Source organism: Ipomoea nil, unplaced genomic scaffold (genome assembly GCF_001879475.1).
Source record: "Ipomoea nil cultivar Tokyo-kokei standard unplaced genomic scaffold, Asagao_1.1 scaffold2159, whole genome shotgun sequence".
Classification (NCBI taxonomy): domain Eukaryota; kingdom Viridiplantae; phylum Streptophyta; class Magnoliopsida; order Solanales; family Convolvulaceae; genus Ipomoea; species Ipomoea nil.
In genome coordinates, this window is record NW_017618587.1 from 1,289,334 (window position 1) to 1,305,857 (window position 16,524).

General features: G+C 35.4%; 4 protein-coding genes and 1 long non-coding RNA gene across 6 annotated transcripts; 4 read left to right on the forward strand and 1 right to left on the reverse strand.

Moving 5' to 3' along the window:
• The first annotated feature begins 19 nt into the window (after positions 1-19).
• On the forward strand, positions 20-2,941 carry LOC109149489 (ras-related protein Rab7-like). The gene is made up of 7 exons (XM_019297279.1): positions 20-232; positions 339-365; positions 753-852; positions 945-1,091; positions 2,028-2,108; positions 2,184-2,329; positions 2,606-2,941. Exons 1-7 carry the CDS (start codon positions 183-185, stop codon positions 2,667-2,669), a joined length of 615 nt encoding a protein of 204 aa, XP_019152824.1. The 5' UTR covers positions 20-182; the 3' UTR covers positions 2,670-2,941.
• A 461-nt stretch (positions 2,942-3,402) lies between these two features.
• LOC109149490 (crooked neck-like protein 1) lies at positions 3,403-4,246 on the reverse strand. The gene is made up of 2 exons (XM_019297280.1): positions 3,599-4,246; positions 3,403-3,562 (listed from the first exon to the last, which is right to left on the reverse strand). The coding sequence occupies exons 1-2, from the start codon at positions 4,146-4,148 to the stop codon at positions 3,537-3,539; spliced, it is 576 nt and encodes a 191-aa protein (XP_019152825.1). The 5' UTR covers positions 4,149-4,246; the 3' UTR covers positions 3,403-3,536.
• Positions 4,247-6,387: 2,141 nt separating this feature from the next.
• LOC109149483 (polyadenylate-binding protein 2) lies at positions 6,388-9,495 on the forward strand. The gene is made up of 7 exons (XM_019297271.1): positions 6,388-6,827; positions 7,207-7,982; positions 8,080-8,157; positions 8,256-8,345; positions 8,443-8,742; positions 8,845-9,072; positions 9,179-9,495. The coding sequence occupies exons 1-7, from the start codon at positions 6,548-6,550 to the stop codon at positions 9,389-9,391; spliced, it is 1,965 nt and encodes a 654-aa protein (XP_019152816.1). The 5' UTR covers positions 6,388-6,547; the 3' UTR covers positions 9,392-9,495.
• Positions 9,496-11,294: 1,799 nt separating this feature from the next.
• Positions 11,295-15,462, forward strand: LOC109149484 (type IV inositol polyphosphate 5-phosphatase 3-like). 2 transcript variants are annotated; one of them, XM_019297272.1, is made up of 11 exons: positions 11,296-11,481; positions 11,624-11,735; positions 11,873-11,947; positions 12,087-12,159; positions 12,288-12,392; positions 12,669-13,518; positions 13,749-13,933; positions 14,477-14,585; positions 14,720-14,862; positions 14,960-15,194; positions 15,324-15,462. In XM_019297272.1, exons 1-11 carry the CDS (start codon positions 11,446-11,448, stop codon positions 15,345-15,347), a joined length of 1,947 nt encoding a protein of 648 aa, XP_019152817.1. In that variant the 5' UTR covers positions 11,296-11,445; the 3' UTR covers positions 15,348-15,462. The 2 variants fall into 2 exon arrangements, with proteins under 2 accessions (XP_019152819.1, XP_019152817.1); XM_019297274.1 differs by lacking the exon at positions 12,288-12,392 and having other exon boundaries at positions 11,295-11,481.
• Positions 15,463-15,495: 33 nt separating this feature from the next.
• LOC109149492 lies at positions 15,496-15,828 on the forward strand. The gene is made up of 2 exons (XR_002048963.1): positions 15,496-15,596; positions 15,720-15,828. It is a non-coding gene; the product is annotated as an uncharacterized LOC109149492 (long non-coding RNA).
• Positions 15,829-16,524: the final 696 nt, after the last annotated feature.

A 16,524-nucleotide genomic window follows, 5' to 3' on the forward strand; every position in this document is an offset into this window, starting at 1 on the left:
ACTAAAAAGCAGAGGGAGACAACTAATAAAGATCGAAACTGGCGCCCCTTCTCTCTGCTGTCCTCTGTTTCTGCTTATCCCGGAGGTACCCCACCACCCGGCGCGGAATCAAAATTTCTCTAAAGAATTTACAACCCAGAATCGAAAACGAATAAAGATCGAAACTTTGCCCAATTATCATCATGTCACGCAGAAGATCCTTGCTTAAGGTCATCGTCCTCGGGGACAGTGGGTATGATTCTTTTTGTTAACGTCGTACTGCTATTTTCGTTTTCGTTTTTATGATAATGGGGTTAGATTTAGTTTATCTCTCTATTCCTTTTTTTGCCATTTTTCAGGGTTGGGAAAACGTCATTGATGAATCAGTATCCTTTGATGTAGTCACTGAATCCCACTTGAATCTTGATCCTTATGCAGATGTACACCACTGCTTCTCATTTTCACAATTTATGAGATCAGTCTGTTTCAGATTTTTGCCATTCATTTAGTGTTATTTTGCCTTAGTTTTGTCTGTAAAGTCAAAATTACAACTTTTGACCCCAGTTTGTGCATTAGTAAACTATGTGACCCTTGCCTGCAAAAGACCACAAACCAGAAAGACCAATAGGACTTGTAACCTTGTGTTACCAAATCGACCAACTTGGCTGAGTTGTCCCGAGGTTGTGGTTTTTCTAGTTGAGATGCTATATGAAATTAGTGGTTTTTGTGATGCTTTGTTTCTTGTATGTTTGGGTCTTTGACTGCTTACTTAGATATGTGCATAAGAGATTCAGTCAGCAGTATAAAGCTACAATTGGAGCTGATTTTGTGACCAAGGAGCTTCTAATTGATGACAGGCTTGTGACACTACAAGTGGGGTTTGAGGCTTTTAGTTTTGTGGAAAACTTATGTGCTTTTGTGTAGCTAAGTATTTTATTAATGAGTGTATGTTCTACGTTTACTAGATATGGGATACCGCTGGGCAGGAGAGGTTTCAGAGCCTTGGAGTTGCGTTTTACAGAGGTGCAGATTGCTGCGTTTTGGTGTATGATGTTAATGTGTTGCGATCATTTGATAATCTTGTCAACTGGCACAAGGAATTCCTCAAGCAGGTAGGTTGGTTACTTTTCTTACAGGGAGCCAGGGGCTCTAAGGCAATAGTCCTGGTTACTAATGGGGGTGTTTGGTAAATAGCTGTTAGTTGTGACTAGCTGATAACATTAGCTGATTGTAGAAAGATGTTTGGTAAACAGCTAAGCTGATTACATACATATCAAAAAGCTGATCGAAAAAACTGTTTTGAACAGCTTTTTGAATTTTAGTGTTTTAGAGCAATAAGTTGTTACAAAAGGCTAATTAATATTGGTTGTTTAACCAAGTCAAACAACTAATAATGGTCAAACACGCCAAAATTGGCTGATAGGCTAACTATTTTACCAAACAGGGCCAATATGTTTTGTAGTATGTGCTGATTGATTTGAAATTGCAGTAGTATGTACCGAATTATATGTATTAGTTTGACCTTCATTCTTGTTTATCCTACACGAAGAATTCACTTTTTGTCCCTCGATTATAATGGCATTCTCAAGTCTCAGCTTTAGTCCTCACTCCTCAATTTCATAACTGTGAATGCTTATGGGAAGGCCAAAACCGAGAGACACCATGGCTTATGAGGCTTTAGCCGAATTGGTAGATGGTAGTGGTTTTGCCATGGTTGTGATGTTTTGTGCGAAATGTCTAGTGCCAATATATTTTTGCACATCCTTCAGCCTAGCTCGTTTCCATCCGTTTTAACCCAAAACATAACAAAAAGAGTAAATTTGATATTGCCATAGAAGTTAGGGGATGGCAATTCACCAATTTCGAAGTCAAGGCGTAAAACTAGGAATGCCACTATTAGTTGAGGGACCAAAAGTGAACTTTCTCTTATTTTTCTTGGCTACTCGTTTTCTGATGTGAACCTTTTCGTGGTAAACACTGAATGAATATAGATACTAAGATACGTTGTATGTGTTTCTAACAAGTTGACAGGTTTAATTTCTACGCAGGCTAATCCAAGTAACCCAAAGACCTTTCCTTTCATATTACTGGGAAACAAAATTGACATAGATGGTGGGAATAGTCGAGTGGTAAGATTTCTACAGCTGCTATGCTTTTCAAACTTTTTAGTGTAAAGACCACTTGGTTCTGGTTTCTCTATGCAGGTCTCTGAAAGTAAAGCTAAGGATTGGTGCTCTTCCAAAGGAAATATACCTTACTTTGAGACATCAGCACGAGAGGACATTAATGTAGATGCGGCATTCTTGTATATTTCAAGAAGTGCGATAGCCAATGATCACGAGCAGGATATGTAAGTATTCTTGTGAATTTGCAGACTTTTATAGTGACATAGTTACCGCCTTGCTTACCTGGTAGTTAAGCGTCTTGGATTGGGACTCATACCGTACTTCAGTGATCCCAAATTCGATGTCTCCATTCAAATTTTGGGATAAACTTCTAGGTTTTTTGGCACGATATAACTGTTCTTCAGCGGTTGATCTTGATCACCAGATAAATTGCTTTCTTTTGAGATCAATAAGTACCTGAACTGACCATGATATTTTCCCTTTTCCCCGTCGTTTTCCAGATACTTCCAGGGAATTCCTGATGCAGTTTCAGAAACAGAGCAACATAATGGCTGTTCGTGCTGATTTGAAAATGGCAGTCACATTCTTTTCCACTGTTACCTTTTTCTTTTCTTTTTTCCAGTCAAGAGTATGCAGAAATATATCCTTCTTGCACCCACTGCATACTGAACTGCTTGTATTTCTTTATTGTTTTATAACTTTTGCAGCTGGATTTGTGTTGGCAAAAACTATAGTGAAGACAATATATGTAGCTTGGAATGGGAAGTTTATGTACCTCCATTAGAGGTTCTTGTATCCTGGTTGACATGACAAACATTCATGGAACACTTATTCAATATTGTCTCAATGTTCGTCACGTTAGGTGAGATTTTTATGTTCAATTGAGTAATCAATTTCGTTAAAACTTTGGGTTCTTAAAAATTAAGTTGTTTTTATGTTCAATATGTTTGGTGAGAAGCATACATGTCAACCTAATCAACATGCCAAATCAACTTAACCCTACTTATCTTCATATAAATATATTGTACATTTGAACTTTTTTTTTTTTACAATAAAGCATAAACTTCTTGGCCAATCACCTTGCTCAGATTGATTCTCCTTGAAGGTCAAGAATTAGAGTCTCCTGGAGAGAAGGTCACAGATCGAAGGGTATTGACTCTTTAGTTCGCAATCGATGAGAAAATATAGAACAAATATTACTTGGTAATTCTTACTTTTATACGAAACAAAGTAACTTCTTGCTTTTATACTAAACAAAGTTTTCCATAATTTTTTGAAAACCAGAAGTTTTCCCGAATCAAAAACAAAATTTTCATGATCCCTTTACCAAATTACAAGTTCAGAAGCTATCCATTCTCAACAGATATCTTTTGCTTTTTCCAAACTAAACTGGAAAAGTCTAAAAATGATTATAAGTTCATAAGCTAGTCATCAGTAAGAAGTCTTTTGCTTCTTCCATTAATGATTATGTGGCTGCCGCCAAGCCATCCATCTCTCGGATATCTGCCTAGCACCCGCAACATTCCCCAGCATCTCTTCCATGTGAATGTACTTATACCAAAGCTGATCAACCCTAGGCAAGAGGGCAACAGCTCTTTCCCACACATTCCGAGCATGGTTTATGAACTCATTCTTCATCTCCATCTCCGCATACTCAACCCAAATTGTCGGCTCACGATAGAAAATCTCCAGCGCCCGCTCCCAAACAGAGCGGACGCGTTTGAAATCCTTCTGGGACTCCTCCCACCTAGCATACTTCACCCAGACACCCTTGTTCCACCGCATACGGCGGATTTGGTCCTCAAACTCCTTGCGCTTCTGGAAGGTGTACTCCGCAAGTTCACTGGAATCAGTAATTTTCCGCTTCCGCGCCCGGATTTCTGCCTTCTGTATCGCCCTTGCCTCGCGGAGAATTTGCTCCGCGGTGATTTGAATCGGAGCAGGGGCCTTATTCTTTACCCGGGTAGGCCTCGGCAGCTTGACCGCCGTTTCTTTGCGGGTGAGGTACCCTAAATTTGGATGGGATTCCTTGCCTTTCACCATAGCTGCGGATTATAATAGAGGTGGAGTTCGGGAATAGTTTTACGAGAGCAAAATATATAGCAGATTGGTAGAGGGGCGGCGGTGTGGAACTGTTAAGGGTATGATTGGTCATTGGTTGTCACATGGGAATTAGGAATGTGAATCAAATATATGTTAGGAATGTGAATCAAATATTGGTAATTTGATTTTTGGTAAAAGTATTTTGAAAGTGATAAAATTGGAATGATTACCAATATTATGTTTGGTTATATTTTATTTTCTAAAAATTGAATTCTTAATTCAATGGTCTTTACATCTCGGCCTAATAAAGCATTTGATATATAATGTTATATATAACTTTATAATAGGAATACAAGTTTTAAAAATATAACAACAAAAAAATCAAGTCTGTTGATCCTAATATAATGACATTCAAAGAACTACTATAAACAATTAAAAAAAATCAAAAAATACCAATTCAAACTTAAAAATTATATTACCAACAAAATGGAATGATACCTCTTTTTAATTATGGAATGAGAGTTTTTTTTTTTTTTTTTGAATGCATGGAATGAGAGTTTTTAATTTAAGGGATAATCAAATTCCAATATAGTCAACTAAATACTAACTATGATTTTGATTCTCATTTAAACCCATGAATCAAACATATTCTTAATTTTATTAGGAATATATAATTGAGAATTGTCTAATTCTATCAACATTATGATAATATAAATTGTATCTAAGGGTGTGATTTACAATAAAGTCCGCAGCGGCTATTCTAATTAGGTTGTTCATAATTTACTGGTTCTTGTATTACCAAACAAACTATTTTATCACCAAAACTATGTGGTCTAATGGTATTCGGGTTGGACTTTCATTTAGAAGGTTACGAGTTTGAGCCTTAGTGAATGCGTTATTGGTTCTTTGTGTTTCAGTAGGTTGAGGAAGTATATGAACTTTGATTGGATTGTCCTCATAATCAATATAAACTTAACTAATAATAACATTTTAGATTTTTTTATAGTGTCGTACATTTTAATGTTTATATTTTTTAAAAATATACATTTTTAAGTTAGAATATGACAAATTTATTAAAGTAATAAAGAACATCTTTTTGGGTGGAGGAAAAATTCATAATTATTGCTTGAGAGTGTCATTCGATAAATATCATTCATTTATAGTAATTCACAAATTACAAATAGCATAAATAAATCGTATTAAAAAGATATTGTATAATAGATTGATTTATAAAAGAAAGAATAATATATTGAAATAATTAGAAGATCTATAAGGAGCTAAGCAATAGGGGGATCCCTTTCTCACAATCAACCAAGTAAAGCCTAGAGAATGCAAAAATAAAGGACATCAAAAGGTAAACGACACTAATCAGTAATCACTTGTCATGTTGCTAATTAGTAATTAGTTTCACGATATTAGCTAACGAACTTATGAGCCTTGTTGACACGTTCAGCACTCTGTTGCGTAGTCGTGAAGAGACATTGAGAGTAATGGAATTGCTCTAAACAATCTCATTGTTTTTTTTTTTTTTTTTTTTAAATTATTTGGGGGTGTTTTGAAAAAAATAATTTATTTTTCTAAAAAAAATGATTAAAAAAATTACTTCGAGCTGTTTTTTGAATTTGAACGTTTTGGCGTAAATTATTACAAAAAGTTGATTAACCAAACATTCATTTTGGCTATCAAACAAATCAAAATTGACTGCAAACATTGCCAATATTTGCATAATACTATATTTACTCCTACTTTTTACTCAATTTTCTATTCCCGACTAAGATAGCATCCATTAATTGATTTAAACAATAAAGTGAATCACTATTTTTATTCATTCAATTTTATTTATCCAATAAAACTTGTATACATGGGGATTATACTCCATAAAAATACATATATTATTTTTTAATATTTTTTTGCTGAATTCTATATATATCCAAACTGGGTTTTTACTTTTAATAATTATAAATGTTTTAAAAATTATTGGTAGAGTTTGACTAGGACTATAATTCCCTGAAAGTGTAGTACTGAGTAAAGCACCTGTGAATCCTAATCCCAAAAAGAAAAAACTTTTGTCTAACGTTATATAATCATACGTGAGCAGTACCGCCAGTACGTCCCACACTCCCACCCAATAGCTATCTCTCTCTAGCGAACCGTTTCCTGAAGTCCACAAACCGGTTCAGTCTTCATTTATATATAAACCGCAATTCTCTTTTATCTCCGCCTCCTCCCTCATCGCATGCTCCCTCCCGTCTTCACACCAAAGCTTCATCTCACCTATACATACACTCTCATAAATCTATCGCTATTGAATTGAGATTCTTTTCGGTCTGATTATTTGATTGAATTGTTTATTCTTTATTCATCGTCGTTGATTTTCGATTCTCTCAATCCACATTGCAATGGCGGCTACTGCGGTGCACACGGCGGTTGCGGCTCTGGCCGGCGCGACTTCTGCTGTTTCGGTGGGCCCGGCGCCGCCCCTGAGTCCGACGGGCGCAATGGTAGCGTTCACGAACTCGTCGCTCTACGTCGGCGATCTCGATCCTTCGGTCGACGAAGGACAACTGTACGATCTGTTCAACCAGGTTGCGCAAGTGGTATCGGTTAGGGTTTGCAGGGATCAGTCCAGACGCGTCTCCCTCGGCTATGCCTACGTTAATTTCGGCACTCCACAAGATGGTAACAATTCTGATCATCGCGTTCTACTGATGCTCTGTTTTTTGAAATTTTAGTGTTGCGTTATCGTATTTATATATTCGTGTGTATGTCTGGGTGTTTTTTATTGCGATTGATTTTTTGGGTTTATTTTTGCTTTGAACTGATGATCAACCTGCAATCTGAGACCTAAATTAGCTCATTTTCTCATTTGATTGAATTTTGATAAAATATACAAAATGTTGACTATTGAATTTCTTTTCCTATTAGTTAGATAGTTTTTTTATATGCCAATTCACTTTAGGAACTACTTTTAGAGTTTTAGTCATTGAATTACTATTTAGTCTGTTTAGTGAATGATCCTTAGTAGTAACCTGTATTATTTTTTATTTGTATATTGCAGCCCTTAGTGCAAGGGAAGTTTTGAACTTTACGCCCGTCAATGGAAAGCCCATAAGGATTATGTTTTCTCATCGAGATCCCAGTATCCGCAAGACTGGATTTGCAAATGTTTACATAAAGAATTTGGAGTCCTCCATTGATAACAAGGCTTTGTATGAGACATTTGCTGCCTTTGGGACTGTTCTTTCCTGCAAGGTTGCCGTTGATGGTAATGGGAAATCGAAAGGGCATGGGTTTGTACAGTTTGATGCAGAGGAGGCTGCAAACAATGCAATCAAGCGACTGAATGGCATGCTGATAAATGATAAACAAGTTTATGTTGGCCGCTTTATTCGCAGACAGGAAAGGAGTGGAGGCTATGTTCCAGAGAAGTTTACCAACGTTTATGTGAAGAATCTTTCTGAAACAACATCGGATGAGGATCTCGACAAGCTTTTTAAGAAATTTGGTCCCATCACCAGTGCTGTTGTTATGAAGGATGGCAATGGGAAATCCAAATGCTTTGGGTTTGTTAACTACCAAAACACAGATGATGCTGCTGCTGCTGTCAAAGAATTGAATGGAAGTACCATGAATGACAAGGTTTTGTATGTGAGTAGGGCTCAGAAGAAATCTGAAAGGGAAGCAGAATTGAAGGCAAAATTTGAGCAAGAGAGAGCCAGTAGATTTGACAAGTTAAAGCACTCTAACCTGTATTTGAAAAATCTTGATGACAGCATAACTGATGAAAAACTGAAAGAGATATTCTCAGGGTACGGAACCATATCATCGTGCAAGGTACGTATCATTTCGTTTCGTTGAGTAGTAGTTAAAGGAAATTTACTTCAGATAAGGTACTTGAATTTTAACCTTTTTTTTTATCATATATTTATAGGTGATGCTTGATCCACAAGGAACCAGCAAGGGTGCTGGCTTTGTAGCCTTTACTAACCCAGATGAAGCTCAAAGAGCCGTAAGCTTTGCTAACTCCATTTTTCTTTGTTAAAACCATTTTTATAAATAGTTAAGATGTCAGTGCACCATGGCTAACATTTCACTCTTCAATTTCAGTTGACTGAAATGAATGGAAAATTGATTGGAAGAAAGCCTTTGTATGTTGCTGTTGCCCAGCGCAAAGACGAAAGGAGGGCTTGGCTACAGGTGATTATTTGCCCTATTACACCCTTTAATTTTTATGCTCTAATTTGTTGAGGTTCTAATGGTTATATATGATCTAAAAATATTGTTTTGATTGCAGGCACATTTTGCACAGATGCGACCAACAGGTGCAATGCCACCATTGCCTGCAGGGATCCCTGGATATCACCCTGGGGCACCCAGACTTGCTGCCCCTCAACAGATCTATTTTGGTCAAGGTACTCCTGGATTGATGCCCCCTCAGGCGGCTGCCGGGTATGGTTTTCAGCAACCACTTGTGCCAGGGCTGTGTCCTGGTGTTGCCCCGAATTTTATCATGCCATACCAACTCCATCGCCAGGGACAAGCTCCACAACGTGTTGGTGCGAGGAGAGGTGCAAATACTCAACCAACACAGCAGGTATGTGCAATTATTATATTCTTTCAACCCCTTTTCCTGTCTATCTATTTCATATTTGACTTTACAAAACCCCAATCAATAACTATCCTTGTTGTTTTACAGTGGATGCAGCGGAACTCCAACCAAGGCGGTCTTGGTAGATACACAGCAAATGGTAATCATCCTACTAGTCTGGCATCTCAAGGTCTGATGGGGCCAATTATGCCATTGCCATTCGACGTTTCTGGAGGGGTTGCAGCACCTGCTATGGACAATCAACGCCCTGCACCAATTCCCACACCAACTCTTGCTTCAACCTTGGCCTCCGCTTCCCCTGAGGACCAGCGAATGGTAAGCTCCGATCCATTTTCTCTTTCCTGGCCCCCTTTTCGTTTTCTTCTCCTCTTTAATTCCTCCATAACTGTACTAATTAATGCTGTGTTTTATTGCATTCCAGATGCTTGGAGAGCAGTTATATCCGCTAGTAGAGCGGCTTGAACGTGACCAAGCGGGAAAAGTAACAGGCATGTTGTTGGAGATGGACCAGACAGAAGTGCTCCACCTTATTGAGTCCCCTGAGGCCCTCAAGAAGAAAGTCGCTGAGGCCATGGAAGTCCTTCGCTCTGCTTCTGACTCTAATGGCGGCGATAAGTTTGCCTCTGCAATCTAAACAATGCTTCTGATGATGATTTGCCATCCAGACCATTTCTTTTTATTTTCCCCTAGATTTAAGATATTATTTTTATTTTCCAACTATTTTAATTGTTTTATCGAATACTTTGGACCATTTTTGTTATTTTATTTTTTAATATATTCAGACCATTTGAACCTTTTTCATCCATGCCATGTTATATTATGTCTTATGGGTTGCCATGCACACGTAACCACGTTCACTTTCTCCGCAGTAGTAATGATTAGGGGACCCCATGTCCCCTTCAGGTTTATTTAATGAACATCAGGGCAACCCCAGCTGTCTATAAGTCTCTATACGCTTTCTTAATCCCTATACTGATTTATCTCATTGTAATTTTTTATTAATTAAAGTTAAATACCTTTTTCTCCTCATCTAAAAATAAAAAGGAAAAATTAAATGTATATGGGTTCTTGAATTATTCATTTGATGAGCTAATAATACATTTGTATGGTATGATGATGCGTTTGTGAATTATGCATGTAGGAGCATGTGGAAGCTACCTAGGTTTGGTTGGTTGCTTAACAACCTTAATTATAAACATTAACAAAAATATAATGGGGGTGTTTGGTAATAAATTAAATAGTTGTTAGCTGCTAGCCGTTAGTGAATTGTTACAATAAGTTAGGTTAGTGACGAAGTTTAATATTTTAGAACAAAAAAACTAATTAATTACCCATTTATATATATCAAAAAGTTAATTAATTAAGTTAAATAGTGGTCAAAAATCAACTAAAATTTACTGATAAATTAATTATGTTATCAAATAAGTCGAGGAATAATATATATATTTGGCATAATTATATATTGCAGCTTGGTTTTCTTTATTCATTCAGATTCCTGAATGGGAAGTTTTTGGCTTTTTCTTTAGCTTTTAGAATTAATGGTGGAAAGGTGGCCGAGTTGACTATACAGTATGGCTACATTCTCTCCTCTTGTCTATATTGCTGATGTTTTCCAGCAAATAAATTAAAAATAAAAAAACTCCGTTAATAGAAATGTACAGTGCAAGTCCAGCTCCCTAGGCCGCTTTTTTTTTTTTTTTTTTTTTCTTTTTTCCTGAAATATATTTGTACCATATAATTATGGAAGATAGCACCGAATACGTGGTTGTCTTTTAGCAATGGTACTATAATTCCTGCAGTTCATCAACCATCTTCTACTTTCTTCTACATATAGAATTCGTACCAAAGTTATTGATAAATTATGCCCCACGCAACAAAATATAACATCGTTATGATTAATATCCTTAGTAGTTGCAACATAACACGGAATTTAGACATTACTATTAAAAGAGTAATCGCTTGCTAACCCATATAGGGAATTGAAATAATTTATCTCCTGAAAAATACATATTAGTAAAAATGTAAGGCAGTTAATCAGTTATATATAACAAATTTAATAATATATCATGAAAGCAACTATAAAGTTATTCTAGATTAAGAAATATGAGTGATAGTAAGTTAATGTGTGAGACTCTTATTTGACATGGATTTTTTTCACTGGTCATATTCATTCTCCTGATTGGATGCGTTAAACTGATAATAATAAACTCTAAATATACATTATGCGAACCTTTGTTGCATTAGCCGTTCACTTATCAACTGCTCAAGAAAAATAATTTTCTAATAAACATTTTTTTTTCATTTTTTAATCAATTATTTGGTATAATTAAAATAAAATATTTTATAAGAGACAATAGAGCAATAGGAATCAAAAAAATTTCCTAATAACATTATTGTCTTAAAAAAATAATAAGAAAATTTGTAATGGAGAAAGAAATGTGGGCCCAAAATAAAATTTAGTGCACTAAATATAGTCCACTAATTAATCATTTAAAAATCGGTTATCGTTAAAACTTAAAACCCCCACCTTCTTCCTTAAAAACGCGGTGGCGGCCTGGCGGGGCATATGTTCCACTCTGTAGACTCGGTCATCGTTTTCGCGAAGCTTAGACTTTTCGATTTAGCTTTTTTACTCAATTTTCTGTCCCTCTTTTTACTCCATAGCCGTTTGTTTCTTTTCATCCAACCATGAAGAACAGCACAAGGCATCGCCGTCATGCTGAGGTAAAAGATTTTCCGTCGATTTATTCTGTATTTCGCCATTATTTTTATTCTCTGTTAATTTTCTGTACGGAGATTTGTTGAGTATGAAATTACTGAGAAGTTGTGCTGAAATCTAGTGTGTTTCATTTCCGCGTGATTGCAGCCTTTCTGGCCGCGAGTGGTGATGCGAAAATGGCTCAACATCAAAACCAAAGATTCCGATTTCAGCGCAGACTCTGAGTCTGAAGTCGCCTCCGACTCTGATTCCGATCAAGGTTTTTTTTTTTTTTTTTTTAAATTTTTTAAATTATTATATGCTATAACGGTTTATGATCGTGTTTGACTCTTTGTACTAAGTACATACTTATTCTGACAGAATGGCTTAATGTTTAAAATTGCTTTGGCTTTGTAGATTTCTATGAGTTGCCGAGGGAGTCGCGGTTTAAGGATGAAAGAAGCTGTGGGGAAGTTGAGATTGATGCGAATGGTAATTTTAGCTCCATTGAATAGTGTATATTTGTTTTCTATGGTTTAGTTTTATTATTATTAATATTATTATTATTATTATTATTATTATTATTATTATTATTATTATTAATTTTAAGAGTTTGGTGTTTGGATTACAGAAGTTGTTCCCAGGCTAAGAAGACGAAAATCAGAGACATTCAGGGCACAATACATAAGTACAAAGGAAATTAGGTATGCTGCCTAAGTTCCTTGGACATGAAGGTTTTTAGTGTATAGTTTACTGTGCAAACATGATTTGATTACCTTTTAAAAGCTAATTCAGAAATGATAACTTTTTCTGTGTATGATTCTTGTACTAGAGTATGTGTTGGCACATGGAATGTCGGTGGAAAAGTTCCTCCTGATGATCTAGATCTTGATGGTTGGCTAGATATTGGTGAGCCCGCTGATATATATGTGCTTGGGTAGGCATCACCTTTTCTTGAATGCCTTTTGCATTTTGCTTATATTAGAAGATTTAAAGTGGCAAATGGTGATGATTGATTTCTTGAAATGAATTTACAAGAAATTATTGATCTCCTTGCCATTCTATTTAGTATCATGTTCTGATTCTGTTATCCATCTTGTTTCCGTCAATTAATCAAATATGCTTCAAATTCTAATTAGTTTGATAATTTGCTCTTGCTGAAAAGGGACTTTTCAGTTTACAATTATTTAACTGCAAGCAACTTCATTTACAGCTTTCAGGAAATCATTCCATTAAATGCTGGTAATATCTTTGGTGCTGAAGATAGCCGCCCAATTTTGAAATGGGAAAACATCATCCGAGAATCACTTAATAAAATCCCTTCTGGGAATAAGTTCAAATCTTATAGTGATCCTCCTTCTCCATCAAGGTTTAAGCCATCTGAAGATATGCATGATATTGAAGAGGAAATTGTACTAGAGTCTGATAGTGAGGGCGAGGAAGAAATTGTTCCAATTAATGAAGAGTTCAATGAATTTGTTGAAGTCAAGGATGGAAATGTCTCTGGTAGTGATATGGTTGTCGATGCTGATGTGCCCACATCCAACGGTAACAGAGAAGATGGGTATAAAAGGCAGTTTTCTTTGCCAAATAGGATAAATGAATTAGATTGCTCTATACCTGAAGAGTGTGAAGGAAATGCAGAGGAATTGAGTACCCAGTATGGAAAGAAATTAACCAAAACACTTAGTGTGACAGAGAAGATTGGCCTATGTTGGCCTGAGCCACAACTAGATATTCTGCCTCAGCATATTTTAGATCGACCTAATTGCATGAAATCTATGAAATCGTTCAAGGCTTCCAAGTCTTTCAGAAGATACAGCTCTTTCAATTCCACGGCTAATGGTCAAAACAGAATGCAATCTGACATAGCCATACTTGCAGAAATCGATCTGGAATCTTTAATAAAACAGAAAAGAAGATCACCATACGTGAGGATTATAAGCAAGCAAATGGTTGGTATTTTCTTGACTATATGGGTCCGCAGAGGCTTGCGAAAACATATCCAAAACTTGAATGTGTCTACAGTTGGTGTTGGTGTAATGGGCTACATAGGTAACAAGGTTTGTTCTAACTTTCAACTTTATACCACTTAAGGAGTGTTTTCAAGTTTTCTATTATCAAAACCATTGACATTTGCAAGAAATTTTATGTATAATTGCATTCTATCACTTATGCGAGAGTTGGAGTGTTTTTTGACTAAAAATGTTTTGGTTGATTACTTGATTTTCTATTAGAAACTGTTCTGGAATCTGGTAGATAGTTTCACAAGTGTGTCACTTATTTCTTCCAGGGATCAATATCGGTTAGCATGTCTATACACCAGACCCTTGTCTGTTTCGTTTGCACTCATTTAACATCTGGTGAGAAAGATGGGGATGTGGTCAAAAGAAATGCAGATGTGCGTGAAATTCATCGGAGGACACACTTTAATACATATTCTAGTATTAGACTTCCTAAAAGTATCAGTGACCATAAGTAAGTATGACTGATCTTCCCTGTTCTGTAACTGTCTTCTCTCTCCCTGCCAGTGATTATTTGATGTTGTTTTTTCTCTTATTTTGCAAAATTCTAAATTTTTTTATCGGGAACGTTACTGCATGTAGGTTTATATTTTCACTAAAGTATACTTTTCTCTACACCATGAAATATGCATTTCTAATGAAAGAAACTGCCTGCCTGCATTCTTAAGTAATACGGAGTAACATTTAAGAAAATGTTTTGCCATATTCTTGTTTTTTATGGGAAATGAATACGTTTTGTACTTTCTAATACCTTAAGTCCTATGCCTTCTCCTTCCAAAAAAAACAGGGCTGGGCTATTTCAAACTTCCACCTTAATGGAACTGGAACTAGTTGAGAAACCAATGGGGATTTTCGGCTGTTTAAAATTGTAAAAGTTTTATTCAATGTCTTAACTATTAAGTCCACTTGAAGTAATTCGTATTAAATTTGGTGTATGATTTGCCATCATTTTTTTCTTTTCCTCTAATTTTGACGATTTTTTTTTTTTTTTTGGCAGGAAAATCATCTGGCTGGGTGATTTAAATTATCGTATGAATTTATCATATGAGAAGACAATGAAGCTAATATCCAAAAAAGACTGGTCTAAGCTAGCTGAAAGTGATCAGGTAAATCTGATCATCTTTTTGAATTAAACTGCTAGACAAAGATCACCCCTTACCCAGTCTACTTGAATTTGTATTGTATAGTAGTAATTGTTATTGATCCTTGCTCTGATGAATACAATCTCATGTTTTTGCAGCTTAGAAAAGAGCTGAAGAAAGGACGTGCTTTTGATGGATGGACTGAAGGTGTTTTAAATTTTCCACCCACTTATAAGTACGAGATTAACTCAGACAAGTACCATGGAGAGGATCCAAAGTCTGGAAGGCGTACTCCAGCATGGTATGTGCCATTTGTTTTTCAGTTTAGGACAAAAATCCATCACCCTTAGATAATTTACTTATTATTCTCTGCATTTAAACCATTTCCTTCTACTCAGGTGTGACCGTATTCTTTCGTCTGGGAAGGGAATGCGGCTGCTTAACTACAGGAGATCTGATCTTAGAACTTCTGATCATCGGCCCGTGACAGCCTCTTATATGGTAGAAGTCGAGATATTCTGTCCAAAGAAATTGCAGCGCGCCCTCACATTCACTGATGCAGAGATCGACAAAGAGGAAATTGTTACTGATACAGAAATCGAGAGTGGAATTAACCGATTAACAATAGAACAGGTATGGTTTTACACTTTCTCATACAATTGATCTTCAAAATGACACAACTTTGGCTCATTTTAAGCATTCTTGTTCTGATAGCTCATTAAATTTGTTGCATTATTAATGAATGTTAATTTGGTGGTGTAGAATGCTTCATTATGGCGGCACTAAGAGAGGGTAACCCAAGGGAGGGCTGGAGAGGCTGCATATTATGACGCCCGTGACTCTTTCATCCCACGCAATTAGTCCAAATTTGACCCGAGCCAGTTCTTTGAAGTCTTTTATTCCTCTTTCAAATACTGTCTACTGAACCCATTGCGATAAGCCCGTTTGTATGTTGTATAAGTTGGTGTGTCTGTTGTAACTTGTATAAGTTGCCAGTTTCTTTCCCAAGTTAATAACTAAAGTTTTTGCACAACAGTACAGTAGCCAGTAGCCAGTAGCCAGTAGGTCTATCAACCTAGTTTGGTCTTGAGTTGAGTCGGTATATATATATATATATATATATACAAGTCCAAAACTCAATACTCTTCAATACAGTAGGTCTATAGTCTCCCAATAGCAGTTATACTTCAAGCTCCTTTTCCTTATCTTGTAATTTTGCATGAATTTTTGAATGAATAATAATCACTGAGTCACACTTGTGTAATACTAATTTGTGGAATAGATCGAATCTAGAATAATTGCTTGTTATTTATGATTTAAATAATAATAATACTTATTATAGAAAATTTAATATCAATTTAAAATAAATAAATTGTTACTTATAATAGATATTGTAATATTTATATGTGAAATTGTATGTAGGACAAAATGATTGTACTTCGAATATTTATAATTGAAATTGTGATATTTATAAAATGTAATTCTAATGTAAATATTTTTATTTTTTGAAAAGCTAATATGTAAATATTGTAATGCTTATATGTGAAATGGTATTTATGAAACAAATTGTAATAATTATTGTAGAAAATTTAATATCAATTTGAATTAAAAACAAATTGTTACTTAAGATATATATTATAATATTTATATGTAAAATTGTGATAGTATTTAAGATAAAATTGATTGTAATTAGTGATAAATATTTCTCCGTATAATACTTATAATTAAAAATTTTATACTTAGCCAAGTTGTTGTCCCGCCTCACCAAAAAAAAAATAAAAAATTGTGAGACAGTCTCACACAAGTTTTTATCATAATCGTTATGTTCAAACCAAAACCTTTATATTATTCCATGTGAAATATTATGTTGTATTTCTTTCAGTTCTTTTTTTTTTTTCTTTATTTTCTGTTTTCAAATGTACAAGTGTACAACTAAATATTTTTTGATAATGTGTACAACTAA

What these genes read in the sequence shown, in the direction of transcription:
- LOC109149483 (XM_019297271.1), top strand. Translation starts at nt 6,548, where the DNA reads ATGGCGGCTACTGCGGTGCACACGGCGGTTGCGGCTCTGGCCGGCGCG. An exon ending in GAACCATATCATCGTGCAAG is followed by an intron (nt 7,983 to 8,079) that starts GTACGTATCATT and finishes ATATATTTATAG; the next exon opens with GTGATGCTTGATCCACAAGG. An exon ending in CAGATGAAGCTCAAAGAGCC is followed by an intron (nt 8,158 to 8,255) that starts GTAAGCTTTGCT and finishes CTTCAATTTCAG; the next exon opens with TTGACTGAAATGAATGGAAA.
- LOC109149484 (XM_019297272.1), top strand. Translation starts at nt 11,446, where the DNA reads ATGAAGAACAGCACAAGGCATCGCCGTCATGCTGAG. An exon ending in CGACTCTGATTCCGATCAAG is followed by an intron (nt 11,736 to 11,872) that starts GTTTTTTTTTTT and finishes TTGGCTTTGTAG; the next exon opens with ATTTCTATGAGTTGCCGAGG. An exon ending in AGTTGAGATTGATGCGAATG is followed by an intron (nt 11,948 to 12,086) that starts GTAATTTTAGCT and finishes TTTGGATTACAG; the next exon opens with AAGTTGTTCCCAGGCTAAGA.
- LOC109149489 (XM_019297279.1), top strand. Translation starts at nt 183, where the DNA reads ATGTCACGCAGAAGATCCTTGCTTAAGGTCATCGTCCTCGGGGACAGT. An exon ending in ATCGTCCTCGGGGACAGTGG is followed by an intron (nt 233 to 338) that starts GTATGATTCTTT and finishes GCCATTTTTCAG; the next exon opens with GGTTGGGAAAACGTCATTGA. An exon ending in ATGGTGGGAATAGTCGAGTG is followed by an intron (nt 2,109 to 2,183) that starts GTAAGATTTCTA and finishes TTCTCTATGCAG; the next exon opens with GTCTCTGAAAGTAAAGCTAA.
- LOC109149490 (XM_019297280.1), bottom strand. Translation starts at nt 4,148, where the DNA reads ATGGTGAAAGGCAAGGAATCCCATCCAAATTTAGGGTACCTCACCCGC. An exon ending in TGCTAGGCAGATATCCGAGA is followed by an intron (nt 3,563 to 3,598) that starts GATGGATGGCTT and finishes ATAATCATTAAT; the next exon opens with GGAAGAAGCAAAAGACTTCT.